This window comes from Neopelma chrysocephalum, unplaced genomic scaffold (assembly GCF_003984885.1).
Source record: "Neopelma chrysocephalum unplaced genomic scaffold, ASM398488v2 Primary Assembly neopelma1_44, whole genome shotgun sequence".
NCBI lineage: Eukaryota > Metazoa > Chordata > Aves > Passeriformes > Pipridae > Neopelma > Neopelma chrysocephalum.
The window spans coordinates 25,892,968-25,920,815 of NW_020897703.1; the positions used below are offsets into that span (position 1 = coordinate 25,892,968).

Below are 27,848 nucleotides of genomic sequence, written 5' to 3' on the forward strand. Positions count from 1 at the left end.
GGTTAATGGTTGGACTCGATGATCTTAAAAATCTTTTTCAACCTAAATTCTATGATTCTATGATTGTGTTCATCCAACAAGGAGAGCATCAATTTGTTTTACAGTGAAAGCAGCAATCTAGCTCTGAGAGCCTCACATCCTAGCAGTTACTATTATGGCCATTTCTTCACACTATTCCCCTGCCCCATCCCTCCCAAACAGAATAAAACTGGTTTTGCAGAAAACAGACTTGAATCTTGCCCAGCAACTTTGTTTTCTAGAGCACTGAATGGGACAGCTACTTAAAGGCAGATATCTGATTGTAGACAGCTCTTTAGGCCAGCAGGCTGGCACGCAGCAGCAGCAGCTGAAGGTAGCTAATTGCAGATCAGATATGGGAAACAGATAACCAGAGTAACTAACCAGCTGAACAGCAGCTGTAGTGGGTCCTCCAGTGCTGAGGTTTCTAAATCTAAAGCAGATTATCTTTCTAAGAGGACCACACTAGTGTCACTTAAGGTCTTTGAAAGGTTTCAGTAATAGTATGGCTTGTAATATGTGATCCTCCTGGCTGGACACACACAATGCTTATTTTTAGTCTTTGATTATGAATGTCCTGCACATGCTCTGCTAACAAGAACTGTCCCTAATCATAGATGGAATCTTGCTGCTGTATATTGTATGCTCAGCTTTAAAATGAGCATGGTTCTCACTTGCGCTAAAAAACCTCCTGCAGAAACTCTGCAAAACTGATGCTGCTTATTAAGGCTCAATAAACAGATAAAACAAAAATGTCCTAGTGTAACAAATCTTGTTCCTCAAACCTGAAGCACAGTCTGCAAATCCCACTAGCTTAGTGTGTGAAATTTAGACCTCAAGGATAACACCAGGTTTTGTTGCTGATTGTAGCTGTGTTGGCCATCTTGGAGAGACTGGAGGAAATATATTGCATAGAGGTGCTGAAGCAAGTGCATCCCCCTAAAGATTTAACTGTAGTTTGATATATCACTTTTTAAGTAAATCCCTGAAGAGCAAGAAACCAATTGCACTGTTAAAAGCCTTGTATTATGAAACCGAAGGAGTGAGAGAACTGTACCTGCACAGGTTAATCTGCAGCTCAGGAATTTAAATGGACTCATTAAAATCAACTTACAAATTAGCTTATTAAAATGCAATGCTGCAGATCCAGAAGTTGGTTGATCTGGCGTGCCACTTGTATGAAAAAGTGACTTAAGAAGTAGAGAACAAATTTATAGTATTAAAACTCCATCTTTCTTTGCAGTTCCACAGACCCTCATCTCAACCTCCTTCTTTCTTGAATTCTGTATCAACAGGATATTTTATTTAGTGAATTAAGCTTGTTTCATCCTGTGCTACAAGTGCTGTGTAATATCAGTAGCCCCTTGTAATGAAATGTATGTTTGTACACATTTGTGCCCTCCCACATGCATAGGAGCTCCATAATTGAGCCCTGGCACCACGGGTCACAGCAATGATAATTTTATTACCTTGATAATGAGATTCTACAAGCTGCTGGCTGTAGTGGGTTTTATTTCTTAGTGGTTAAATTCTAGATAATCACACTACTCTACTACTGCCATTAAAGTAATGGTATTGTTTAGAGGGAGGAGGGAAAAAAGACTCAAACGAGTTCTGATATAATTATGTAGACCCTTCAGAATATCTTTATATAACTACAGATGCCAGTAATTAAAACCAGCCTTACTGTTACAGCTTTTTAATTGGTTCTTACATATCCCAGAGGCACATAGTAGGCAGTACAGAAAATAAAAATACAAAGGATTTACATTCCAGCTATATATTCTGCGATAAGATATATATGTGTGTGTACATATATACAGAGAGAGAAAGAGAGAGAGAATAACTTCAAGTACAAAACCAGTTAATTGGTAAATTTTAAGCCAATCTTACTGAATGTCCTATGCACACCAAAAGATGCTTACAGAAAAGATAATTGAAAAATTCCTCACTCTAATTTTCAGCATTCCAGAGTCAGAAGAAATTACTCAAACTGTCGTGTCACATGTTTTAAGGACCAGATGCATACAGAGGCCACCACGTGAAATGCTGTTCTGCACTTACAGGAATTGTTTTCAGTGTTCAAAAGGAATGGTGGCTGACAGGCCAATGTGTTGGCACAGGTGTTACCTGGACACACTTCACCAGCCTTTTTTTAGATGCTGTGGGGATTTTGAGCTGGCTTGTCTGTCCCTTTGGGCTTGTATCCATCTGAAAAGCACCATGCTGACTCACTGACTCCACTTCTGCTCAGGAAAACTGTCCCTTTGCCATGGGAAAGGGTATGTGGGCATGAAAGTCATGTAAACAAAGCAAGGGTGCAAACCTTATTTCTGCTGGACAGAAAGATGAGACTTTAACCTTGCAGTGACTCACAATAAAAACACACTTTTTCCCTCGAAGACAAAGCCTGCAAGCCTGTGTGATGTTCTTTTCTTGCCTCCCTGCCTTCTAATATATTTTTTTTTTTTTTGCCACCAGGCAGTAGTTTTGCCTGGCCTAAAGGTGTGAAAAGAAGCTAAGATGGGGCAAAAAAAAAGGCACTGAAATACATTGTAACCAGAAAGTGTAAACTGGTGCTTTTACGTTGTCTTCGCTTGATGATAAAATGGAAAAGACAACTAAAAAACCAAGATTGCAGAATGCAGTTTTCCCTCAAGGATGAGTTAAACTGGAGTGGGTGGAATTATACTCAGGTGAAACTATCGCAGATCCATGTGGAAACTTCACCTATCACCTAACCACAAATAAATAGTGTTGGGCCAGTGATTGCAGACTTGGTGAGTGATTTGGTCAGGTGCCAATCTGGGTTCTGGAGGTGGAAACCTAATAACAGCAGCTTGCTGAAGGGGACAGCAGGAAAGAATGGTACCTTCCCCATGTGGCCAAAAACACTACAAAACAAACAAAAAGTCACCTGATTATGAAATCTAGGCTTTTCCCTCAAGCCAGTTTCTTTCTATTCAGCAAGTAGCATTTGGAAACTTTACTGTAAGTCTTAGGCAAGAACTGAAATCCCTCACTATCATCACTGGCCACGTGAACAATATTTGGAGAATATTACTCACTATAGTTACTTAAGGCTAAACAGGGAGTTCTTGAGATTCTCTGTGTAGAACTCACCCAGGCTACAGAAGCAATGTTGGCTTGTAGAAGGGCTTATGTGCCCCAAAGCTGATAATTCCCCCCACCCTTTATATTAACTGGTCTAGTAAAAAGTACTTTCTTGTCCCACAAACTGTAGCTCATTTGGGGCTGACAGCTGTTGTTTCTCAAAGCAATACTGACACTGAGTGGTGTGCTTTACTTAACTGTAGGAAAACTAAGCTATTCCAGGCATGTCCTTGTGTCTGACCTGACTGAGGTAGTCTTCTTGTGTCATCCCAATTGCTTGCTTTAAAATGAGCTTTTGTGAATGGCTGCTTGATGATTTGGATGGCCAAAACCTAAAGAACTATGCTGATAAAGAGCAAGAACTTAGAGACAGAAAGCAACAGGTGGAACATGAAATTAGGAGAGAAATCTTCTTTGCCCTGTACCTTGTCCACAGTGGGTGTAAAGTCAGAAGAGCATTTGATATCTGCTTTGTGACTTAGCAAGTGACTTTTTTTTAAGGTGCAAGGCAATGAAGGACTGTGCCCAAAATGTACAACTGCTGTGTTTTCATGTTGTGGTCAAGACTTGCTGATCCCTATGCAAGACTGTTCAAAGATCTTATTATTGCTAGTAAAACCAGTGGGTTTAGAGCTGCTGGTTTTTTTGCTTAAATGGGAATGTTCGGGTGACAGCAATTTCTAAAAGCTTCACCCTATTATTTGATGTAATGCCAGCTGGAAGGCCTTGGTTTTCTCCATGTAATTTTGTGAAGCAGCAGGTCTTTCCAATAATTATCTTCGCTCTATTTCCATCAAATACAGCTTGAAACTGGCTCAGTAAAACAGAGAACATCTCAGAGCCAGTAGTGCAGACCAGACGTCTGGTGTTAGGGTTATCTCTCTCTTCAAATGTTTTTATGCTGCTGGAAGAGGTGCTTTATTTCTGCAGCTTATAAACATGTACCAGGCACAGCTTCCAGGACCAGAAATTCTGTCCGTATTTGAGAGAACAGGGATACTGGGCTTGCTGTCAGGTTTGGATGCTTTTAGTAAAATCTGCACTCACTAATAACATGGATATTGCCGTTCTTACTTGTCCGTAGAGTTCATTGAAGAGAACAAAACCAGAGGGGATTGATCTTTCTAAACCTCACTGCCTTCATTGATCCAGACACTCAAGAGGCAGGGTATCTTTGCTGTCATAAACCCAGAAAATCGGTGCAACTTCATATTAAAAAGAAGGCATTGAAATTTATGAGAGCAGCTAGGGAAGCAACCGAGAAGAACTGGTTTGGGGAGCTGCCAGCCAGCACCTCAAGTGACTGATCTGACTAACAGAGTCCATCAGTTTCCCATGTATTTTAGTGCTCCTAGCTCAGCTTTCACAGTCATTTTTAAGGCAATAATTGTCCTAGCAAAATCAGCAATACAATTTAACTGCTACTGTCTGAACTAGTTTCATGGTCATCCATTTTCTAAAGTCACCAAATTTTATTTTTTATCCACAACACAATTATACCAAAACATACATATATTTAAGAAAAAGAAACACCTTTATAGAAATGTTGACAGTGCTTTGAAATCCTCCATCACAGCTGGGGCTGTCAGACATTGCTGGAGGTCTCCCCACTTGAATATTCCCCTGTTGCGCTGGGCAGAACAAATTTGACATATCTCCCCTTCTCCCAGCCCCTCCTGATTCGCAGAAGTCTGTGCCGGATGCAGGGCAGACTGAAGATGACCTTTGCAATGATCACAGTACATGGGACGAGCAGCGTGAGGGTGTAGGTGGGAGGCAGGTAAAACTTGTACTGGTTCTCATCGAAGGCCCTCGACCATCCGTAGGTGAGCGTGTGCAGAGTGCTGACTACCAAGGCAATAAATCCAAGGCTGGACTAAAAGGAACAGAAACGCACGCCAGTTAGCAGAAGACCTTGTGCCTGGCTATTTTCCTGTATTTTTTACATCATTTTGTAAGTGTACATAGCACGGAGAAAGCAATGAATATTCCTGTGTTTCTTGGACAGAATAAAACATGACTGGGTAGACTGCCAGACTGCATTTTTCTTTTTCTAATCAGAGGTTAAGTGTGATATTAGAAACTCAGCAGGAGTTTCCTGGAAGATGCTGCCAACTCAGCAGAGATGTGGGCTCCTACATCCATGTGAAGCAGCAGCCCCCAGCTCCTGCCGAGCAGGTGGGCACAGGCAGCTCCCAAATGCTCCTCCCAAGCTGCAGCTGCCAACTCTGCTGACTCCCAGTCCATGGCTGGCGAGAGGGATGAAGCATCAGCATCGTGGCTCTGGACCCACAGCCGGCACTGTCGGAAATCCGTGAAGCTGTGGCTTTGCACAGAGCAAAGACACCATCAGGTAAATGGTATCACCTACAGGAAAATGAGATTGTGGAGACTCAAGTGCTCTGTTCTGAGGTGAGCAACAGCCCTGAAGCATTTCCTTCTCTGTCCTAGAGATCTGTGTTGGTTCATGAGCCAGACCATCAGGCTGTGTGGTAGACTAAGCCTTTGAAATGGAGAGCCAAGAGCTCTTTAGCCACTCAGGGAGGCAGCAAGAACCCAGCCCCTGTTCTGCAGACAAGAACTTCCCCCGTTTTCAGCTGAGATCATGCTCCCAAGCACCCATAGAGACAACATTTCTCCTGGATATTTCCAGCTCCCTCTGAGGGTTGCTATCAATGAGGGGTTTTAAACTGTGTTTCCCTCATCTGTGGCTTCCTGCCAGCACCAGAGATGGGGGCTCCCAAGCTTTGCTGCTGATGTTCCTAACTTAGGGAATGAAGCCTTTACAAGCCAAAATATCTGTCTTGGTGCAGCTAATCAGAGATCAGCAAGAAACAGGGTCTTCCTGAAGACATGTCCAGGAAAGAGGGCACAGCAGGGAAATAAGGGACCGGGGCAAGATGGGAGAAAGGATTCGTGTTTTCTTTTGAAAAACCAGTCTTATCTGGAAAACTACTCAATTCAAACCTTCCCCTCCTATTTTTGATTGCTGGGAAACTATTAAAAAACCCAGATGACTTTTAAAAATGTACTATGTTGTTACCAAAAAACTAGACCAAGACTCCTCTAAACTTCAGAGCTAATCATTTAAGCAGCTGAGAAGACTGGGCAAGGAAGGGAAGGACAGCTCTAAAATGTGCTACCAGATCTCGGTACTTCATTTTTACAGCATCTGTCAGGCAGTCATGTGGGTGTCACTGAGTCCTGTCAAGCTTTCACCTATATGACCCCTGCCAAAGTAAGGTACTCCTTCTGTGTTACAGCTGAGCATTACTCAAGGTCATGCCAGGAGCTGGGAACAGTTCTGTGAACTGAACCTCAGCCCTGCGTGCAAACCCACATTTTTCCTTTCTTTCAGGGACAGATGTCATTCTTACCAGAAGCCATGTCCAAGTCTAAACCAAAGTGGTAACAAGCAGCAAACCTGAACAAGGGCAAGATTAATTGCACTTGGAAAATTAAGGAGTTTGCTGCAACATGCCATGGTCGCAGTTGAACCTAACAGCAGGACCTGACCCACAGATCATTCATCATTTATTGGTTGAGCTTCTCTCCAACAGGCAAAAAAAACACTGGGTGGCAAAAGGTTGGAAGTATCAGCTTGGGACTCATCTGGCAGAGCAGAGATGTAAAGCAGGGCAGGGGAAAGGGGACAGAGTAAAGTCCAAGGGCAGCAGATGCTTTCTGCCCTGGGCAGAGGAAGTGTTCAGAGTCAGCCTGAGCAGGGCTCTATGCATGGCAGAGGTGCCAGAGCTGGAGATAATTAGTTTGTTCCTCTACAATTTCTCTTTCAACTGTTGATGGTACTGGGGGAGAGCAGGAGTGGAAATTAGTAGGACAAAAGGTGACAAACCATCACAGGCACTTTGTAACCCATCTTTGTTTGTGAATGGCAGGGCACCTGAAACAAAAAGCTAATTGGCAAAAAACGAATGGCTAAGCTCCTGGTGGCTGGAATCAGGGCTGGCAGCTCCTCTGACAACAGCAATGGGCTGATCTGCTTGTGACACAAATGAGAAGCTGACTGGTGAGAGCAGGGGGTGCCTGGGATTTGTGGTGTAGAGCCTCATGGCTGCACCTGCCAGACAAGCTGACAGCTGGGTACAGGTTGGTCTGTAAGTGCACGAAAAACAAAAGTTCTGCTAATTGCAGCTTGGTTCAGTATGTACAGCTCTGCATACATTCCATATAGTACGATGCAGAGCCTGCTGAGCACTCCATGGGGCTGATTTGCCAGCAGGATTAGCCCAGATACCACACAGAGTTTTGAATCTCTGCTCTCCTTTATCTTCTCTATGCAGTTTCTGACAATGAAACCTTTCTGTTTTAAACAGGCAGAGGTTTCTTTTGCACTGTCACAACATGGGGAATGTGGGGCCAGTACCCACATAAGGTGTTAAAGCCCTCTGAAAGATGCTGCATGAAGTTGTTATCTTACTAATGCAGCCTTTGTGTATATTTTCTATTTCCTTGGTGTCTGTGACCTCCTTGTAATGCATCAGTGAAGGTGATCCAGTCACACGTGGCTCATTTAGAAATGTCTGGGCAGCACCAAAAGCAAACAGCCCCTTCCTGACCCAGATACGTTCCTGACTTCTGCAGCCATGAAGTCATTAGCTCCATGGAAGTGGCTCTGGCCTCTCGCACTTTGTCGACAGGAGGGTTAGAAAAGGTCTGGTTACGGATTCTTTACATCTTGTGCTACATGAACTATGAAAGAAACCAGGTCAATTCAACCTTCAAATTCCAGGAGGACTTTTCAGGATGGGAAGGTAAAGGCAATCATACACATTTTTACTTCTCAACCAATTAGAGTTGATTTGTAAATCACTGGGGAACATTAAAAATGTCTCCTATAAGTTGAATTACATACAAATCATTCCTGCTATCCAGTGTCTATATCCTGTTAATCAAAACTGGACACATAAGGGAACTGTGTATCCAATTTAACCGCATTTAATTGAAATTTGTGTATGTGCAGGAGCTACTATGAAAATTAGCTTTTTTTTTCTATAGCCTTGGCAACGACACAAACAGGATTTTCATCCCATCAGGCAACAGATGTATATTTTAAGACTGTGGCAGTATATCACATGACACTAATACAGATGTACACACTGGAAAATGTCAGACTTGTGATGCTCTGGATAAGGAGGAGACTAAAGTGGCTCCTGAATTTGTCTCACATGTGGCTTTTGATACAGCGTCTCTCAAACATCATCTATTTAAACTGAGATGGTAACAAATTGATGCATTTTCTGGAAGACATCTGGCTGGGATGTCTATGCTCTGCATTTCTCCTCTTTCATGCTGTAAAAGTGTTAGAAAACCCAAATATTTGAGAAAGCAGCCTCATGCTTCACCCCTTGTATTTACATTGTGCCACTGTGCATTAATTCAGGGAGGCTCACACTGAGCTATGTGAATGTAACCTCTGGAGCCTGGGAGCAGCAGCTGTAGCTGCTCTTTTAATTTCCTCAAGAAAGGCATCACCAACCTATTGAGGAGTAAATAATTTAAAACAACCCTCATTAAAAAAATAAATATGGAAGGTAACATGCCAAGAGACCTGTAACCTGCTCTTTTTACATGGTATTTCCACAGTAGGGCACAATACCAGCTGTGCCTCTCCGGCATGTGATCAGCTCATGTCACACTGTCATGCTTTATTCCATGCAGACAGAAATAGGTGTATCTTTCCACGAACTAAGCCAGCCAGTTCCCATGTGGGGCAGCCAAGAGCTATTTTGGAACTGACCATCATTTATTTGTCTGGTCCCAGTGCTGACATACCCTTAGAAAGACACGGGAAGGGCTCCCAAAGGGCAGATGTGACAGTCGTGTTGCAGTGGTGGGACATGGCAGCACTACCTGCAGTGACAACATATATATTACATGACACAATGCCAGCACTCTCCAGAACAGCTGCCAGGCTGCCTGGGGAGCCAAAGGGAAATGCAGGGGGTTTCAAAGCCTCCTTCCAGGCTGCAAGAAGATACTTCCCTTCATTTGGGATTCCTGGTAAGAGATGCCTAAGTCAGGATCAATTTATCCAACGTCCCAGCAGCTGCAGCCGTCCCCTGAGACATGGTGGTGAGAATTAATATGCTCCCATTGTCCAATCTGAAGGAGTGGTTTAAAGCCAGGTCTCTCTTCTCCTCAGGGGATGATCTCTTGGGGTCAAGCTCTCCTGGTGCAGCTCTTCTACTCAGTGTAAATAATTGCTGGCTAGCCCATAGCAAGAGAGGAAAAAAGACAAACTGACTTGGCCGTTGTTGGTCGGGGCACTTGTGGGGGAAGCAGGGGAGCAGACTTCAAACTCCTGCTCCAATGAATATTGAATTATTTATGTACCACTGAAGAGCTTCAACAGAGCTTAACAGAGGCTGGATGATAAGATATTCACCTCTGCATCCCTGAACCCTGCCCTCCCCTTTGGAAGGGTTAGGCGTGCGCCAGTGTGGAGCACAGGGAGACTCCACAGGGGAGGTGCAGGGGTCCTACGGGGGCTTATGCATGTTGGGGTGCCACGTGGGTCACTGCAGTGGGACATGAAGCCTGGTGCATGCTAAAAAGCAGTGGTGTAGGAGGCACAAGTAACAAGGGGGTTTAGGGCTGTGAGATACAACTGTGATACAGCGAGTGGAATCTGGCCTCAAAATCAGCTCTAATGTGCAGAGGATACTTGGAAGGTTCATTCCCTGCTATCCCCATTAGTTAGCACTAAGCCTGGCTCCAAGCACATTCCTGAAAAGGCAGCAGCTCCCGAGTTTGGAGTCTGTGAGTGTCCCATGGAGTAGACTCAGGTCACTAAGGGAATTTGACTCTCAGGAACCTGGGCATTGGCACAAGCAGGAAGACGGCTCCTAAACCACTGATTGACTCTGGAGAAAGAAAAATTATCTTCCTAATTCAGTTTTTAGAATCAGACAGGGACTTTTCATTGACGTCATACCTAGTTCTCTGTGCTGCTTGAGCTCTGGCACTTTATAGACCAGTCTAAGCCTTTTCAAACCTATCTATTGAATACTTGGGTGCATGCAAGCTCTGCCAAACCTGTCTTTCCCTTGCACTGTCCTCTCAGGCACTTTCCTTTTCGGAAGCTCATTCTCCCTGAAATGCAAGGGCAGATCTGTGGCCTGCAGCCAGCTGCCTCCATAGTGGGATACCTGCCTGCCCTCCACAGCCTGGTGCAAACTCCCTGCAGCAGCCCTGCTGCCGCTGACTCTCATGTGACATGCCACTGACACATTGCATTTCCCCTTCCCCCTGAGAGAAGCACCTTCTGTGGACAGAGCAAACTCCTGTGTGAAAGCAGCATGGACCCCAGGACACACTATAGCCCTCTACCCTCTAACCCCTCTTGGTGTCACCTCCTGGAGAAGGGATCCATGGCTCTGGGGTGCACGGGGAGCTGTGGCATGGCAGGATTTGCTGCTGACAGCAGTGCACAGCTTGCAGTGCTGGAGCAGGGATGGGCTGGGACAGCAGGTCAAACCCTGCACTCCTTGGCCTGTGTGAGGGCCTGACTCTGCAGAATCACTCTCTGGCATTGGCAAATGTCAACTTTACCTGAATGAAACTGAATTCCCTCCAGTTGAGAGAGTTTGCGATGGATGGAAGTGAAGTGATGGCAAGTAACGACAGCAAGCCCAGGGCAATAATTCCAACAGAGATATAAATCTCCATTCTCCAGACTTCCTCCTCTACCCAGATATTCATCTTCTTCTCCACAGCCTGGCATGACAATGAAGGTTTGTTAAAATGGAGCACTTAGGAATAGAAGAACTGAATTTTATTTGTTTTGGTTTTGGAAGCAGCTTTCCTGGGTGAGCACTGGGTCCTTTTCATACCTCCAGCACTATTTGCCTATTTGGGAGATGTGGAAATGCTCCCTTATCCCACCACCATTTGGCCAAAGCTAGACTTGATTTGAAGCCTGCTAGGAAGAACTGCTGAATGCTCTCAGCTCCCATCCCCGTAACCACAGCAGCAAGTCCCAAAGTCACATTTGGAAAGATAATTACAATGAAAAGTTAGTTTAAGGACAAGAAAACAAATACAGATGCTTGAATATGCAGTACTCTCCTAATAACCTTTGTTTTAAGTGCATTTAGGGGGGAAATTGTTCATGCTAATGGAAGGGAAGATGGGTTTTATACTGCATGGCAAAGAGGAACATTTAGAACTGTCCTCTTTAGCCCATTAAATGGGTTTAATATACTAAACAAAGATGTTGCTAGAAAACAGGAGGCAGAGGGGAAATGAACACAGGATGCTTGCCTGAGATTAATGCGCAACTGTGGCAATCGAGAAGGACCTGCTCAAGGCTGGAGCTGAGAGGCTGGGGATGGTGTTTGATGGATGCTCTGAAGAGGCACTGCTGCTGAAACCAGCCATCCTGCTCCCCTCTGCCTCCACAGCCCCTTCCCTCCTCTACGTTGGGATACACATTTGGAATCACTTGTGCAAATACCCCAGTGCAGAAAGCAGACTGGTTGTGAGGTAATTCCTGCATCAGGTTCCCCACTCAGCTGCACAAAGCCTGTGCCACCCCAGGAGGGAGTAGGGTGGAGCAGTGAGAAGTTAGGGGCACAAAAGAGGGAAATTACATTCTCCCGTGGAACTGCTGAGCTATAGAGCTGGCTGAACAGCCTGAAGGCAGCAATCTCACACTGGATAAACAATGCTGAGAGTCTCAATGAGGCAATAAAGTCCCTTTCCACTTACTCCTTCTCTTAGACTATGACCAGTTCCTCACCACTGTTTTTGTTAAGCTCCTGGAGGCACACTGTGATAAGGACACACAGCCTGCCCTGGGTTATGATTTGGTCACTCCAGCAGCACATACTGTGAACATCAGTATGAACAAACAGGGATATCCCAAAATCTAGAGAGAAAAGCTGAGGGAAACTCTGCTCTGTCCCCCACTGGATTTCTCCTCTCCTGGCATTTTTCCTGCCTCTGCCTTAGTCTCAGACATGCCAGGTGCCAGGCAAGGCTGGTTTCAAAGGCTTCTCTGTGCTTCTGGGGAGCAATGGCACAGGGCACTTTGATCCCAGGCCTGGCTGTAAGTGCACAGGGAACACCCTCTGAGGTGGTGGGTCCTCAGCACGGATGGGTGGGTGCCCAGTGTGTCGCGTGTGACTGACCTGCGGGGAAAGGACTCCTATACGTAACAGCTTATTCCCACTGTCCCACACCTGCTTTGGAAAGTGACTGAAAAAAAGCCAAGACATTAAGCCTGCCACCCAACACCTGGATGTAGATTATTCCGGGTGCTGACTTGAGGAGCACCCACGTTACCTGCTTGACGGCCGTCTCGATTAACAGGTACCGGTGGGAGCGGCGCATGGGCAGGCAGAGGCTGTACACGGCATGAAGGGCTGCACAGAAGAAGCTCAGGAGACCGATCTGCTTTCGATGCTGGAGCCACTGGTCGAGCCAGTCTGGAAAGCGCCTGTATTTGGTGCCATAGTAGAGCTGCGAGCAGGCTGCCAGCACCCCAGGCAGGTAGACGAGGGACAGCAAGACATAGGACACGCAAGGCAGCGTCGTGTTGACCACCTCAATGGGGATCTTGTACAACTTGTTCTTCTGCTCCCTGATAAAAGGGTGGATGACCTGCCGGATCAGGTTGTAAGTGAAGAAGCAAAGAAAAAGCCCCAGAGCCAAAAAGATGGGGATTTTCCAGGCTGGCAAGAGGCGCAGGGGAATGTTCTCGATCTCACGGGCTGACGACATGCAGCCCATGTCCACAGGGGTGAATCCCATGACTTGAGCAATTTCTGCTACAGTGCGCTTGGCTTCTTGGTTATTTGAGCAAATCAGAACCTGCAACAAACAGAAATATACATATAGGGCAAGGAGATCAGGCTTCTGGGATCAAGTGCATCAGGAGGGATACTGTATTACAGGGAGCCTACATTATTCCACTGAGCATCATGATTCCTGGCAAGCTTTTTGACAGGGATTTACCACGACTGCCAAAGACCTCTCTTCTGGACAGGTTTCCTTTCATGTGTGCACTGTCAGTTTTTTTTACTGGCTCTGTTTAGATAAACAGACAATTAAACGATACTTTTCACTTAGGCAGATGCTTCAAAGGCTACAAAGCATGAAGTGAGTGAGGGTACTTCATTTCTGAGCAAAGAAACACAGAAGCTATGGGGTGGATGCCATGGCCAGCACTCAGACTCCTCTAGGAGCCTAAGGCCATTTGCTGATGCTGCCAGACCTCGGCTGCTGAAGCAGCTGTGATTTAGCCCCTGGTGGAAGAAAACAATACCTGCTTGTTTCCATCCCTGGCACCCGACTGCAGCGTCCATGCAGAAACCACGTTAAATCCCTTGACCACAGTGCAGGCTGGGAAGAGGGAAGCCAAGTACTCTGCGTTGGACTCCTTGTGATGGTTGATCTCGGTGTTGTTACTGACGTCCACCAGGATCTTGCCCGCCAGCACATCAGCCAGGTCACAGAGGGTGGAGTAATGTTCCCTGAAAACCGCCACAAAAATGACGTCCGTCTTCTTCACCGCCTCAGCCTGGAAGGTGACCTCTGCTGCGGAAGGGAAGAGGCTGGCTTTCCGCTTCGGGTTGCGGCTGCCGACCACCACCTTGAAGCCGGAGCACACCAGGCGGATGGCCAAGGACCGCGCGAAGTCCCCGCTCCCCAGCACCCCGATGGTGCGGCCGGACGCAGGCGTCACGCCAGGGTCACCCTCCGTGCTCCCGTGGCCCAGGAGGGGCTTGGCCATGTCTCCTCTGGACATCCTGGCAGGAAAACCAAGGAGAAATGCCAACTCACTGCAGAGCTCTTGCAGAGACCCAGATCACACCTGCAGTCATGGGGAAAAGTGCCACTTAGGCCACTTGAACAGGTGAATGTGCTTTTGGTCCCAGTAGCCCAGGTCCCATTTGCCAAACCCACCAGCAAGTGTGCAGTAATGTACAAGCACCATTGGAGGGGGACACAATACCATGCTAGGTTGGAAGGCGAAGGCTTTTAGGGAGGTTTCCCAGGTCTGTGTGATCCAACACCTGCTGGATGCACTCAACCATGCTCTGCTGTTCCTCATGCTGCCATCTCACACGGCAAAGCCAGAGCAATGCTACAAGTGATCAGGATCAGCAGCTCTCAAATCCCCATGTGGCTACCAGGCATCTCTTGAAAAGTCCTGGTCCAGGGGTCTAAGAGGATCCCTGAGCCTACATTTGGAAAAGCCAGAGGGGTGGGTGCTTCTGATTTGCAGGAGCAGAATCGAGGCAGGCAGTTGAAGTTGAATTGAAAGTGTTCTAAAAGTGGTAAACGAAGAGAGTTGCAGCCTTTGCCTATTCCAATATTTGGGTCTGGCAAGCGCTGTTTGCTTCCGCTCTTTAATGAGTAATGAGAACTTACTCGTGACATTTAAAAAATATATTAAAACATGATGAGATTTGCTCATGAAAGATCTTGATGAGCTTTACAAACGTTAATGAATTTTGCCCTGTAACAGATTAGATATTGAGGGCATGGAGAGGTTTTAAGCAGATCAATAAATTCACAGGCAGCACAGCAGCTAGACCTGGAGGTCAGAAGAAACTTGGGCAGGGAACTGCCAGACTGCTCTCAGCCTGTGGCTGAAATCTGCTTCTCGACTGAAGGAACAGCAAATTTACCCTTAAGGAATGGCAAATTCCTGGAGGACAGATTTTTAAAGGGCTCAGAAGGTGGATCAGGAAACTTACAAACCAGGATATCTGGCTTTTGTACTGGGCACACTGCTAGAGATTATAATAAAGACCATCATTAACAAATGTGTGATATACTGGGGAGGGAGACAACTTGGCTTTGGAGTGCCCTATAACTGGTCAAGTTCTTTCAAAGTGAAGGTGACCACTGGGTTGGGGTGACCTGGTCCCTGGCACAGATATGTTTTTCATAGGCTTTTGGAAATGTCCTTAACCCAAGGCTTTTCTGGGATTGGCGCAGTAGTGGTGCAAAGGGGAAGGGCACTTCTGCATGAATAGTTACCAATGGGAAACAAAGGGTGAGAAGAAATAAATGATTTTCATAATGGGAATGGGTTGTCAAGGGAATTCCCTGAGGATTTGTGCTGTTCAACATGCTCATAAGTGATCTGGGAAAGGGAGTGAATATTGAGAAGATGGAGCTTGTGCGCGATGATCACAGAATCATAGAATGGTTTGGGTTGGAAGAGACCTTAAAGATCATCTTGTTCCAACCCCCTGCCATGGGCAGGGACACCTTCCACTAGACCAGGCTACTCAGAGCCCCATCCAGCCTGGCTGTGAACACCTCCAGGGATGGGGAGTCCACAAGATCTCTGGGCAACCTGTGCCAGTGTCTCACCACCCTTATAGTAAAGAATTTCTTCATAATATCTAATCTAAATCATTTAAGACAGTCGGTCTTTATCGTGAAGAATCTGCAGAAGGACCTCTTCATTCCAAGTGCCTGAGCACCAAAATTCACTACTGATACATGCCAAGAACTGCCTATGGGCATAATCCCCCATAGCATATGTACACTTTAATGAGCTGTAATCTTATTAGAAACACTCAGAAAAATGATCAGAGTGTCACATTACTCTGAAAATACCAGCTTGGTGGTCCCTGGCAGACACACATCAAACACAGCCAAGTTACTGGGGGAGTTATTCTCACACAGCAACCACAATCTCAGTCCTGTTCCTCATTGAAAGCCCACAAAACACCTTCAGCAGATGGACTTTGAAACTGTAATTCACTGTCTTGGATACAAAACCACCACAGCTTCAGAGACCATACCGTTTCTATGGCAGAGGTCTGTCTGCTCTCCTTGTCTCTCACCAAGCAAGGCTGATTTGGTGATGCTGGCTGTGTCAGTGATTAACCCAGGCTGCTGCCTGTGCACACACCCCTGCCTTAGGTGTATTCCATGTGTATCACAGTCACTAGGAAGTTTCACTAGGAATTAGTGGGAAAGGCATACAAAACAGTGGAGATAACACGACTATACCACTCTATAAATCCATAGACTGAACAGCACACTGCAGTTCTGCTCATTCCACTGCAAAAAAAAAAAAAAAAGGGAATAAACCTAAAAAAGGGCCATAAGGAAAGAGTGAGAGAGATGATGAGAGTTTTCAGTTTAGAAAAGAAACACATGGGTGAGGAGGGAGCAGGGACCATCTGAGACTTCTGGAGATGAAGAGCGACCTCACAAGTGGAGCTCAGGTCAATAGGAAACCCCTTGTGTAAACTAAAGCAGCTCTATCTGAAAAGATGGTGTGTGTGTTCCCCCCCCATCCCTTCTTATCAGACGCTTTATCAAACACTCACTGCTTTAATTTTTAGAAACCTTCTTGCTCCACTTAAATTTATTCATGGCCAGAACTATTTGTTCTAGGGCCAATGCTATTGTTCAGCATAATGAGCTTGCTTTCCTGCACCCCTCCTCCTTTTCCACCACCTGTACTCACAAAATATTATCCCAAAATAAAGAAACACATCTCTGGCTCTCAGCCAAGGGGAGAGAAATCAGCATTCAGGGTGTCAAAGCGATTTTTACCCAGACTCATTTCATAATTGCTTTAAGGCACCTCAAAAGCTCTCTCTGTGCTCCCACTGGGATGTAAATTTTGCTGCAAGCAAATTTTCTTGTAGTGTGTTTTCTCTGTCCTGTAGCTGCCATTGAACATGTATAGAGATGTTGGCAATGTTTGGAGATAAACAGCTTTGCTGTCTCCAGTTATTTTGATTAAAAGGGATGACATAATTAAATGGCCTTTGAAGTCAGCAGGGTAGTCAAAAAGTAAGAAGACGCAAAATCTTTTCTGTGGATTTTGGTGTGATTATTTCACTCATGCTCTGACTGTTGGGGCTTTGGAGCAGGACCCATCCCTGCTGCACAGCTCTTGGTGGGGTGGTCCCTGTCACTGGCTACTGCTTACTCCTGTGGGTTGCATTGCTGTCACTGCCATGCACTGAAATCCTCCCGAGGAAAGGAGGAGAAAATCCCTCTTTCACCATAAATGCATTTCACTGAGGCAAACACTGTGGTTTCTGCCTAACAGATGCCTGGCAATGCACTGTCTGATTAGGCAACAGCTTTTTTTCACTTCTGTATCTCTGCAGAGCATGCAGACCCCCGTGTCCTGCCACTGCCTCGAGTTACCATGTCCACGCTTCTTTTTCTGCACCTATGGACAATGGGTTACCTGCTTAAAACTCTCCCTGCCAAAGCTAATTCTCCAGGGCAAGGTCAACCCATTCAAAGCCAGTTCAAGAACAGTTTCTTACCAAGGAAGCTACAAAATGATTTAAAGCACAGCCCAGTGGAAGTAAACTAGCTTCAATCCTAACTGGGCAGCAGTTCCATAACTAAAACATTGAATACAATACAGAGCTGCCCTTGAGCTAGACTGTTAATTGACAGCCTTATATCACTGTGTGGGCATGGTCTGTCCAGCTGTAGCACACTTGTTCCCATGTGCAGTTCACCAACTGCATTGCAATTACTGCTATTATTTGTAGGAGAAGAGCAATGATGGGCAGTGAGGAAGACAGGGATCTCCCCTCTGCCAGGCACCCTAAAAAACTGGCCAGAAGGCCACTTCTGCCCCAAAGAATGGGATCAGGCAGAGAGAAGTTGAGTGAAATGAAGCAGTCAAATCGCTGTTGCCCAGGCAGAGGGAGGGAGGGGTTCTCACAGAAGAAAAACAGGGATAATTCTACATATTTTGCACCTGAGGCTTGGCAGAGGCTGTTAGCTTAGGCTTGGTGCCAGGCAAACAAGGTTTTTCTGCCTCTCTGCCCACACTGAGAGGCCTCACGCAAGTTTTGCAGCGGGACAGACTTTCTGGATGGAGCTGGGCTGCAGGAGCCCACTCAGGTGTCTCTGGGCTCACAGCAGAGTCAATCTGCCAAGCAGATCATCCCCCACAGCTAATGAGGAGCCAGCTCATTTGTTATCCTCTTTCAACAGTCGTGGAGGACTAAGATACTAACAATTATGGGACTCCAGCAAGTTTGTCTGGGACGACCCAGATATCTTCGACCATGTCTTTAACAATTAGACCATCTTTCTGGGCCCCTCTCACGTCCTCTGGTGCAGCAGGATAGCCTAGCTGGTTCCTGTAATTTGCAGTCTGAAAGTGTTTGAGTTGTACACTCTGAAGAAGGATGGATCTCGAATGGCAAAGCATGAGCTTCGCTTCAGTTCTGGACAAAAAGAACCAAGACTCATTTCACTGCCCTGCTATTCAGATTTATCAGATAAAAGACAAGTTAGTTTTACAATAACTCTAATAAAAAGGCAGTGCCTTAAACTTATCACTGAGTCAAATTCTGCTGAAGAACATGGCAGCAATCTCATAAGGAGCTCAAATAATATCCTGTTCTGTGCAAGCAAACTGGTTCCTGTTTGCACAAAAACTCATCTCTGAACTCAGCTTCACAGATGGAGTCTTAGGATGCACTACCTTGGCTAAAACAACTGCTTTTGTGTCTTCCCCTGAGGTCAGGTTTTGTTTAGACCTTCCACAGCTGAGTCTCCAGAAGCTCTGGATTCAACCCAGTGCAGGTCGTCAGAGAGCCTGCTCTGTGCTTCAGCTTCTGCTTGGAGGTTATTTGACATAAAGCACACGATTATAATCTACATTCCTTAATGAGCACATGGGTTGAAAGACCAGCAAGGCACATGAGGAATCAAATGATGTAGCAGAGCCCTTGGTCAGGTCATTGCAGAGGTCATTGCATGGCTGGCAACTGGCTCCATGGAGCACAGCCCCACAAACACACACACTGGAGGACAGGGGTGATCTCTGCCCCCAGGGGACTTTCAGTCTGCATGGAGGGACCTTTGAACAATGAAGCCAAAGCCCTACAGCCTCTGTTTGCAGAGCATCTCCAGCTGTGTTAACCCTCGAGAACCCCCAGCTGGAGAGGAGCATTCAGCACCTGAAACCTTCAGTCAGGTCTTGCTGTGAGCAGAAATATTCATTTTTTTGGCTACAACTCTTTTATTTCCAGGGAAAAATCAAATGTTTAAGTCATTTTCCCACACACAGAGCATCCCTCCCAGGAGCACAGCAAGTACCATGAACCTGAACCTGTTGGAACTGGAAGAGATTTAAGTAATAAAAGGGCTTATCCAAAGCTGCTTTAATCCCGGCTCTGGTGCACATTTCTGGAGACCTTTCAGTGCTGCCCAGGCTGACTGGAAATCACTTACCCTGCTCTGCAGGTGAGAGAAGGAGTTGGGGAAATTAAGCTTGCTGCCCCTTTTCCTCTTTCTCCTTCCAAAGCAGAGTTTTATCCCCAGTGGCTCAAACCAGGAACTGGCAAAGGGTATAAATCACCCTTTGGTATTGCCTCAGCCAGAAAAGCCATGTTGCAAACCTACCCAGGCTGCCAGCCAGGATGTGAGAATGAGGAAATGCTGGGAGCTGGGCTCTCCCGCTGCTGTCCTTCGGCCTCTTTGCCCACGGGCATATGGGACAGGGAACGGGGAGCCGTTCACCCCATACCCTACTGCTGGGGTGGGGAGGTGGGACAGGGACATGTCCCAGGGTAGATGGTCCTGCCCCAAGCAGGCATCACTGGGTGCTGAGTCTGTCCCCTGCAATGCGGTGGGGACAGACCTGCCCTGTTCTCCACCCTAATGCACTTTGCATTCTCAGGTCCTCATCCCTTCCCTTGCCCCAGGGCAGGTGTTTACCTGATTATCTCATTTATCAGGTATTTGTCTGTTAAAACCACTTCCATAAGCTCCTGCAGAGACCTGCTTTCTCTCCTCTTTAATCTCTCAATCCAGTTAACCTCATCGCTTCCTCTTTTACCCCCAAAGGACTCGGCAAATGATTTGCCCTGTCATTCTCTGCAGACACATTCTGCATTTCGAGAACAGGTTTCATATCTCCCTTCAGTTTTTCCTGCCCAAGTGAAACCCAACTCTTTCATCAGAGCTGTTATTTACAGGGTGTCCAACAACTCAGCCTCTGTTCCTTGCTCTCATTTTTCTTGGAGGATGCACAGAACTGCATTTTCTAATTGAGCCCCTAAAAGGCACCAGCTGGAGCAGAGACGCCACTTCCCCAACGCGCCACTTCTCTTTCTTCATCCCAGAAAAGTGTTTGCTTTTGCACAACTGTGTGACACTGTTGACTCATGGGGCACAGTGTCCATCACCCTGTCCTCTGGCTCCCCACGGCCACTGTCCGGCCGGTCGCTCACCCAGTGTCCAGGCGGTCAGTCAGTCCGACCACACAGGGCATAACACTGTCCCTGTTTTTTTAGACCAGCTCTCCAACGTTTTTTAATTTTTAGTCTCTCCTCTAAAATGGTTCCAGTCCCTCCAAGCTCAGTGTCACCTACAAATTCAGTATGTGCCTCCCTACTCCATCACCCGCTAATGAACACATGGGCTGACAGGCACTGACCCTCCCCACTCCGCACACCCTCAGGTTTAAACATTGATAAATATTGAGAATGTTGTTTTTGGAAGCCAGCAGTGAAGCCAAAGGCATGTCCCTGACCACAAGATGTTCTTCACCATGACCAAAAGTCAAGAACATCTTTCAAAACAGAGAAAAGTAGAGGAGAAAGGCCTACCAGAATTTCCTACAGGGGCAAAATAGTCTCTTTTTTCCCCACACAAGTTCAGACATTTTGGCTACAGTTTTTGTATAGAACTACACCAGCCTGTGGTCACTTTGTAGGAATAATTTCCCTCCCCAAAGTTAAAAAATCACCCGTATATAATATAGAACTGGAAAACAAACTTTTGGTCTGTTTTCATCAAAATTATGTACTTTTAAGCAGTTACCAACAGGTTTTGCCATAGATGCCTGCAAACTCTCCTCTTCCAAATTTGTCTCCAAAGGCAAGGGGCCCCCCTTTGCAGTACCACTTTTCTGCAGCAAAGTCCTTGTTTGAAGAGCTTCCTTTGCTCTTCTGCAAAAAGATCTTGCTGCCTGTGCCCACTGTGTTGATAGAGTAATGAGAAGCCTGAGAAAGACCTGCCGTGTAATAAAACATCATAAAATGGGAATCTGAAAGTCTGGGAAGCCCAGAGGTTTCACTGTAAGACCATGGAGAGCACAGACCTGAAGCAAGACAACCAGAGTTTGCTAGAGCAGTGCTGCTGACATAGCACACAGGACTGTATCTGGCTGATGTGACCTGGAATGAAAAAGTTATTTCCTCTGCTTATCAGCTCACAGTTCTTCAGCGATATAAAGGGGTGGTTTACAACAACTTCAGGTGCTGTACTTAAGTGTTATGGGGCTTCTCTTGCTTTTTTTGGCGGTCTTCAATCTCTTGCTGCTCTTAACAAGTTAATGATCATCTCAGTGACTCACCTACTTCTGAGCCTTCCCCTCTCCAAAGTGCAAGGAGAACAGGGAAGCAGCCAAGAGTCAGGATGGTGGAAGTTTCTCAGGTAGATCTAGTAACGGCCTGCGGCCAGACACGCTGGGAGGAGGTGCTCCTGCCTGCAATGAGCTGGTGCTTCCGCTCCTCTCTGGGCAGCACGTGCTGCTCTGCTGGGAGCTCCAGGGCTTTAGGGATGGCGAGACCTGACTCCGGCAGTCACTGCAGGGAGCTGGCAGAGGCTCCAGCTCTTTAAAACCTCTTTGTTTCTTTCCAGGAAAGACAGGGAGGAATTGCACTGCATGTGCATTTAAATATTTGTATTGGCTATTTCCACACCGCGGTGCCTGTTAGAAGGGTCTCCAAGATCAGCACGCCCTTGTCTTTCTGACTTTGCCTCTCCCAGTGACTCAGAAGATGCACAGGACCACATGGGGAGAAGATGGCTTGGGGGGCAGTGTGGGGTGGAGGGAAGACACAGCCTATGGCAGAGGGCCAGCCCAGCTCTTGCTGATCCCTTGCTTTCCCCCTGGGGAGCACAGGCGTGACACACAGTGTACACAGCACAGGTAGCTCTGAGCCAGCCCTGAATCAGCCCAGCGGTGAAAACATGGAGTTCTGACCAGGAAGGGCAACAAAGCTCATGTAGGCCCATGTTCTGTCTCTTCCGCCTTTCCCAGCAGCTCCTGCAAAGATCCTGGGAGAGACAGGGAAAATGCAATCGGCTGACCAGGTAGTCAGTCTTTGGGGACCCAGATGGGTGGAGATGGGTGGGAGAGAGATGCTCTTCACTGAAAATCAACTCTCTTCCCTGACGTGCCAGGACCCCAGAGCACCCTGCCTTCCCCTTCCTCCCCCACTGTTTGCCTATGTCTGGCCAAAACATGCCTTTGGCCAGCATCCCACAGAGGAGATCCAGCTTGCTTCACCTTTTCCACTGCACTGGCAGGGGTTTTGCAGGTCAGCCCAGAGAGACAAATATGTGCAGGTGTGCACAACATGCCTCTCCTGAGGACCTCAAAGACTTAGGGAGCCCCACTCGTGCTGAATGAGTACAAACACCATGTATTGCACCACTGCTCAGGAGAGCCATACTGTGCCAAGCTGTGCTGGCAGCTGCAGAAGGAGCTGATGCTGTTTGCCTGGCTGAGTCTGTCTACCTGGGATTTCTCTTTGATGGTCTTGAATGAGTTTTGTAAAGCCAGCTGTGCTGGAGCACTGACTCCTGCACCCATGTTTGGCCAGGACAGCCTTGTGGTGAGAAGTTAATTTACTCTAAGCACCTGAAGTGACGCAGGTTGGTTTCTAACCCCAACATAAGAAGAACATGGACCTGCTGGAGCAAGTCCAAAGGAGGCCACAAAGATGCTCGGAGGGCTGGAGCCCCTCTCCTATGAAGACAGGTTCAGAGAGGTGGGGTTGTTCAGCCTGGAGGAGAGAAGGCTCCGGGAAGACCTTAGGGCAACTTCCAGTACCTAAAGGGGTTACAAGAGAGCTGGAGAGGGACTTTGCACAAGGGGTTGTAGTGACAGGAGAGGGAAGAATGTCCTTAAGCTGAAGGAGGGTATAAGGAAGAAATTCTTCACTGAGGGTGGCGATGCACTGGCCAAGAGAAGCTGTGAATGCTCCATTCCTGGAAGTGTTCAGGACCAGGTTGGATGGGGCTTATAGCAACCTGTTCTAGGGGAAGGTGTCCCTGCCTGCGGCAGGGGGATTGGAACAAGATGATCTTTAAGGTCCCTTCCAACCCAAACCATTCTATGACTCTATGATCTATTAGTGCTTGCCCATGATCAGTAGTTGATATCAGCCTACTTCAGTGGTGTGGACACGTTACCACAGACCCTGGTTCTTGAAGCCTACAGTCCATGGGGACTTCTTAGGACATTTTTTTCCAAAGACTACCATAGTATAGTTCATACAAACTAAATGGAAACGCACGTGTTGCCACAACCAAGGCTTTAGAGAGACTCACTGAAAATCTGAGAACCTGGAAAAAGGATGGGAGGAATTTCTGTCTCAGCTCCTTAAACCATGGGAAAATTTTCAAAACATTTAAGTGGTTCAGGCCCGAGAGTATGTAATGGCTTTTGGAAATGTGATGGAAACCCCACATCACCAACATGCTTTCAAAATGTTTTATCCTTTCAGTTAAGCAACAGTTCACTTAAACTTAGATGAAGATGGGAAGCTGCTTAATTCACTGTAGGTCTGCAGGGAAAACTACCTGTAGTGGGTTTCTGTGGCTGGGTTTTGGTAGCAGGGGGGCTACAGGGATGGCTTCTGTTAGAAGCTGCTAGAAGCTTCCCCTGTCCCGTGAAGCCAATGCCAGCTGGCTCCAGGACGGACTTCCTGCTGCTGGCCAAGGCTGAGCCAATCAGGAGTGATAGTAACACCTCTGTTAGAACATATTTAAGAAAAGAAGATTGTGGCACAGAAAGAATTCCAGCCAGGGAAGGGTGGAGTGAGAACATGGGAACAACACAGACACCAAGGTCAGTGCAGAAGGAGGAGCAGGAGGTGCTCCAGGCACTGGAGCTGAGGCCCCTGCAGTCCCTGATGCAGACCATGGTGGAGCAGTTGTGCCCCTGCAGCCCATGGAGGATCATCAGGGTGCAGACACCCACCTGCAGCCCATGGAGGAGCTCATGCTGAGCAGGTGGATGCCTGAAGGAGGCTGTGACCCCGTGGGAGGCCCAGGATGGAGTGGGTCCTGCCGGAGACCTGCGGCCCATGGAGAGGGAAGCCCACACTGGAGCAGGTTTTTCCCAAGTAGGACTTGTGGCCCCTGTGGGGGACCCACATTGGTACAGCTCATCCGTGAAGGACTGCACCCCACAGAGGAGTGACCCACGGGACAGCAGTTTGGGAAGAGCTGCTGCCCGAGGGATGGAGTCACACCGGAGAGGTCCACCAAGGACTGTCTCCCGTGGGAGGGACCCCACAGGAGCAGGGGAAGGGCTCCTCTCTCTGAGCAGAGACAGAAACAACAACTGACCGCAACCCCCATTCCCCGTCCCCCTGCACCACTGGGGGGGAGGAGGGAGAACATGGAAGAAAGGAGGGATGGGGGAAAAGTGTTTTTAAGGTTATTTTACTTCTCACTCTTTTGCTCTGATCCTGTTAGTAATAAATTTAAGTACTATCCCCACTTTGAGTCTATTTTGCTTGTGAAGATAATCAGTAACTCACCTCTCCCAGCTCTTATCTCAACTCATGAATCCTTTGCTGTTTTTTTTCTCTCTCCACTGTCCAGTTGCAGAGGGAGAGTGAGAAAGTGGCTTTAGTGGGTACATGGCACCTGGCCAGGGTCAACCCACTACACTACCCTATGAGAAGCAGTAAATTAAAATTTGAAAATAGCATTTTCTTCCATTATGGGGTTGACAAAAAGCTAACTCTAATCACTGATGGTAAACTTGGAGATAACAAATTGGTGGCTTTTAATTCTTGGTATGTGACATTTCTTAACACAGCTGCCACTGCCCTTCCCACCTCTCAAGAGAGATAGCATGGCTGGCCTACTTCTTCCACCATTGGAAAAAATGTGTTTCCCCTGAATCTAAACCTGCTTCTATTTATGGGAGTGATGTTACAAGGTCACAGTCAAAGCATATTTCTTAACAATAAAAAGTAAAACAAAACAAACCCAAAACAAAAATAAAAAGCAAAGCAAACAACAAAAAATTATTATGCTTTCAAAGAGCATGTTTTCCTGGGGTTTGATGTGGTTCTGTTAAACACAGACTTGTTGAGTCATCAACATTTTCTTCTTTACAATCACAGAGGAAATCAAATATGTGCAGTGACTGCGGCATCTTATATCACTGTACTTTTGTTTCATGGCAAATGTGATTTTAAAAGAGGAGAAAACTTAAGCTTGATGCAGTATTTAAATCTTGTTAATCCTGCATCTCCCCAGCCCACAGAGTATTGATGCTGTAAGCAATGGCCTTCCTCTCCTGTTGTCTCTCAGTTTTGGTTTCTGGCCACAGGAGCCAATTTTTGGCGTGTTAGTTTTATTTAGACTGTTCTGACAAAAATCATCTGGGGTCTTCAGTGCCTGTCCACCTTCTGCTTTGCTCAGTGTGCTGCAGGCATTAGGAGCACAAACCCTTCCCCAAGCTCCCTGATGGGGCTGTGACAGCCCGTGTACCCCCCAGGCAGGTGTTGCACCCTAACCAGGGTCACAATACAGGGAAAGTCCCACCACAGGTTACATCATCTGAGGGATGGTCCTACTACAGTCAGCTCTCCAACTCCTTCACAGTTTTCATCCGTTGTTACTCTGACACGAATCAAATGCTGAAGTCCTTCCCAATAAGCATCCAACCTTTGTAGCTTTCACAAGTCCCTAAATCAGTACAGAAACCACGCAGCCGCTCCCCACTCGCCTGAGGGATCCTGGGCCCTGGCCAAGATTTTCCCCAAGTTTTTTTATATCTCAGTGCTGATTTCTCCCTGGCTGGAAGAAGCCACTCATCTCCTTAAAGCATTTGGAGAGCTGAGAATGAAAAGTGAAACCTAAACGGCAAGTGGTCCCAGAGGAACACAGTGCATCCATCCATCCATCCATCCATCCATCCATCTCCGCTGCGCTCACGAGGACCACATCACCTGGAACAGCAAACCCGAGCTGTTTCGGAGGGGGGGGGTGCCCAGTGCCAGGGAGTTTGCCGCATCTGCACGGACGTGTCCAGTAGTTACGGGAAAGCTCTTCCCGTGGGAACCCCGCATCGCAGCCCGGCGGACCCGCCAGGGACGAGCATCCCACCGACCTCTTTTCCCAGTGATCGCCCGGACTGGGACACACCGGTCCCCGCGGAAATCTCCACCCGAGATCTCTCTCCAGCCGCAAACGCAACGCTCGCACCGAGGCGGCTGCGTCCGAAACCTCCCCGAGGGCCCGGACCCCGCTGCCCGAGCCCATGGGCGGAGCGGGCCGCGGGGAGGGACCAGTCCCGCTCCGCAGCCCGGCCGCGGGGATCCCGGAACGGGAGCATAGGAGGCAGCGCTCCGCGGCCGGGGAGCCCCCGCGGACCCGGGACGTTTCCCCCCGGGCGGGGACAGCCGAGCCGAGCCGAGCCGAGCCACCCCCGCCCGGCGCTGCACCGCACGCCCGGCGCGCCCCGCGGCTGCCGGTTCGAGCCCCGGCCGTGGCTCAGCCCCGCTGGCCGCGGACTGTGCCCGTCCCCGCGCGGTGCCCGTCCCCCGCGGTCCTCACCTCTGCGCGGCGGCGGGAGGGCGAGCGGCGCCGTCCGGGAGCGGGAGCCGGAGCCGTGATGTCAGGCCCGGGCTCCGCCCTCTGCCCGTGTGCCCGCCGCGGCCGCAGCCACTGCCTCGCTCAGCTCCGCTCGGCTCGGCACAGCCCGGCTCAGTGCCCGGCCCAGCCCTGCCCGGCCCAGCGGTGGGAGCACGGGAGCGGTGGGACCCCCAGCCCCGTCCCTCAGCGCCCGCCTGGGTGGCACTGCCGTGCCGAGGTTAAACACGCACGGACAGGAGGGCACCGCTGCCGGGGCAGCCGGGTGTCCATTACAGACAGGAATCGAAGGCAGACCTTAATTTCTCTATTTATAAACGCATTTCAAAGCCAGCCGGTGTCTTATTTTAATGGACGGGTGCGGCTTGTTGCGCCTCTGGCCCTGCTATCAGGAGCCGTGCACTTGTTCTGAAAAGCTGTGCCACGAGGTGTGGAGCAGATAATGGTTCTTACCCACACTCAGAGAAAGAGTTGTCCTGCTGCAACCACCCCAACACAGCCACACGGCCCCACTCCGATAGACCAGCTCCGATAGACGCTCCGGGGCTGCCGAGAGCCGGCAGTGTCTTCTGGCAAAAGCACTGGGACAAACCCACAGGGACTTGAAAACAAATCCCTCGGGAGCTTTGGTTAGCTCTCTCAGTAGATGAGAGGAGCATGGAGGGGAGGGACCTGAAGGGATGGTTTCATCTGTCCCCAAGCTGTGGCATAGTTGGGGAGATGCTGGTGTGATCTGTGTTTGCAGCCTGGGCAGAGGGATGTTTAGTCCCTGCAGTTAGGAGGCTTTTCTGAATCTTTGCTGACTGCCATCAGTGAGCAGTGTCCACCTTGCACATGGGATGTGTGTTCCTAGGATGAAACAAACCCCATTTCTTTCCTCTTTCCTGGGCAGGCCATGATTTTAATGGTCTCAGCCCATTGTCACCAGCTGTCCTATACAGACGTCTCCCCTCTCCTGCCTCTGTGCTGCCTGCAAACAGGGTCAGCTGCCAGCCAGGGCTGTCCCAGCCTGAAAGGGCATTCACCACCTTCTCAGATCTAAGGAGTGAGAGATATAGAAACCTGCTAATATGGGGAAGCTGCAGAAAAGATATGAGATTGCT

The 27,848-nt window shown here is 47.9% G+C and overlaps 1 protein-coding gene across 4 annotated transcripts; it reads right to left on the bottom strand.

The window, feature by feature from the left end:
• Positions 1–1,638: 1,638 nt before the first annotated feature.
• Positions 1,639–27,331, bottom strand: STEAP3 (STEAP3 metalloreductase). 4 transcript variants are annotated; one of them, XM_027679069.1, is made up of 5 exons: positions 27,199–27,331; positions 13,421–13,904; positions 12,439–12,966; positions 10,705–10,869; positions 1,639–5,008 (listed from the first exon to the last, which is right to left on the bottom strand). In XM_027679069.1, exons 2-5 carry the CDS (start codon positions 13,901–13,903, stop codon positions 4,718–4,720), a joined length of 1,467 nt encoding a protein of 488 aa, XP_027534870.1. In that variant the 5' UTR covers position 13,904; positions 27,199–27,331; the 3' UTR covers positions 1,639–4,717. The 4 variants fall into 4 exon arrangements, with proteins under 4 accessions (XP_027534870.1, XP_027534869.1, XP_027534871.1 ...); XM_027679068.1 differs by lacking the exon at positions 27,199–27,331 and adding an exon at positions 26,710–26,813; XM_027679070.1 differs by lacking the exon at positions 27,199–27,331 and adding an exon at positions 26,264–26,388.
• Positions 27,332–27,848: the final 517 nt, after the last annotated feature.

What these genes read in the sequence shown, in the direction of transcription:
- STEAP3 (XM_027679069.1), bottom strand. Translation starts at nt 13,903, where the DNA reads ATGTCCAGAGGAGACATGGCCAAGCCCCTCCTGGGCCACGGGAGCACG. An exon ending in CCAGGGATGGAAACAAGCAG is followed by an intron (nt 12,967 to 13,420) that starts GTATTGTTTTCT and finishes TGTTTGTTGCAG; the next exon opens with GTTCTGATTTGCTCAAATAA. An exon ending in GGGAATTCAGTTTCATTCAG is followed by an intron (nt 5,009 to 10,704) that starts GTAAAGTTGACA and finishes TGTTCCTTTTAG; the next exon opens with TCCAGCCTTGGATTTATTGC.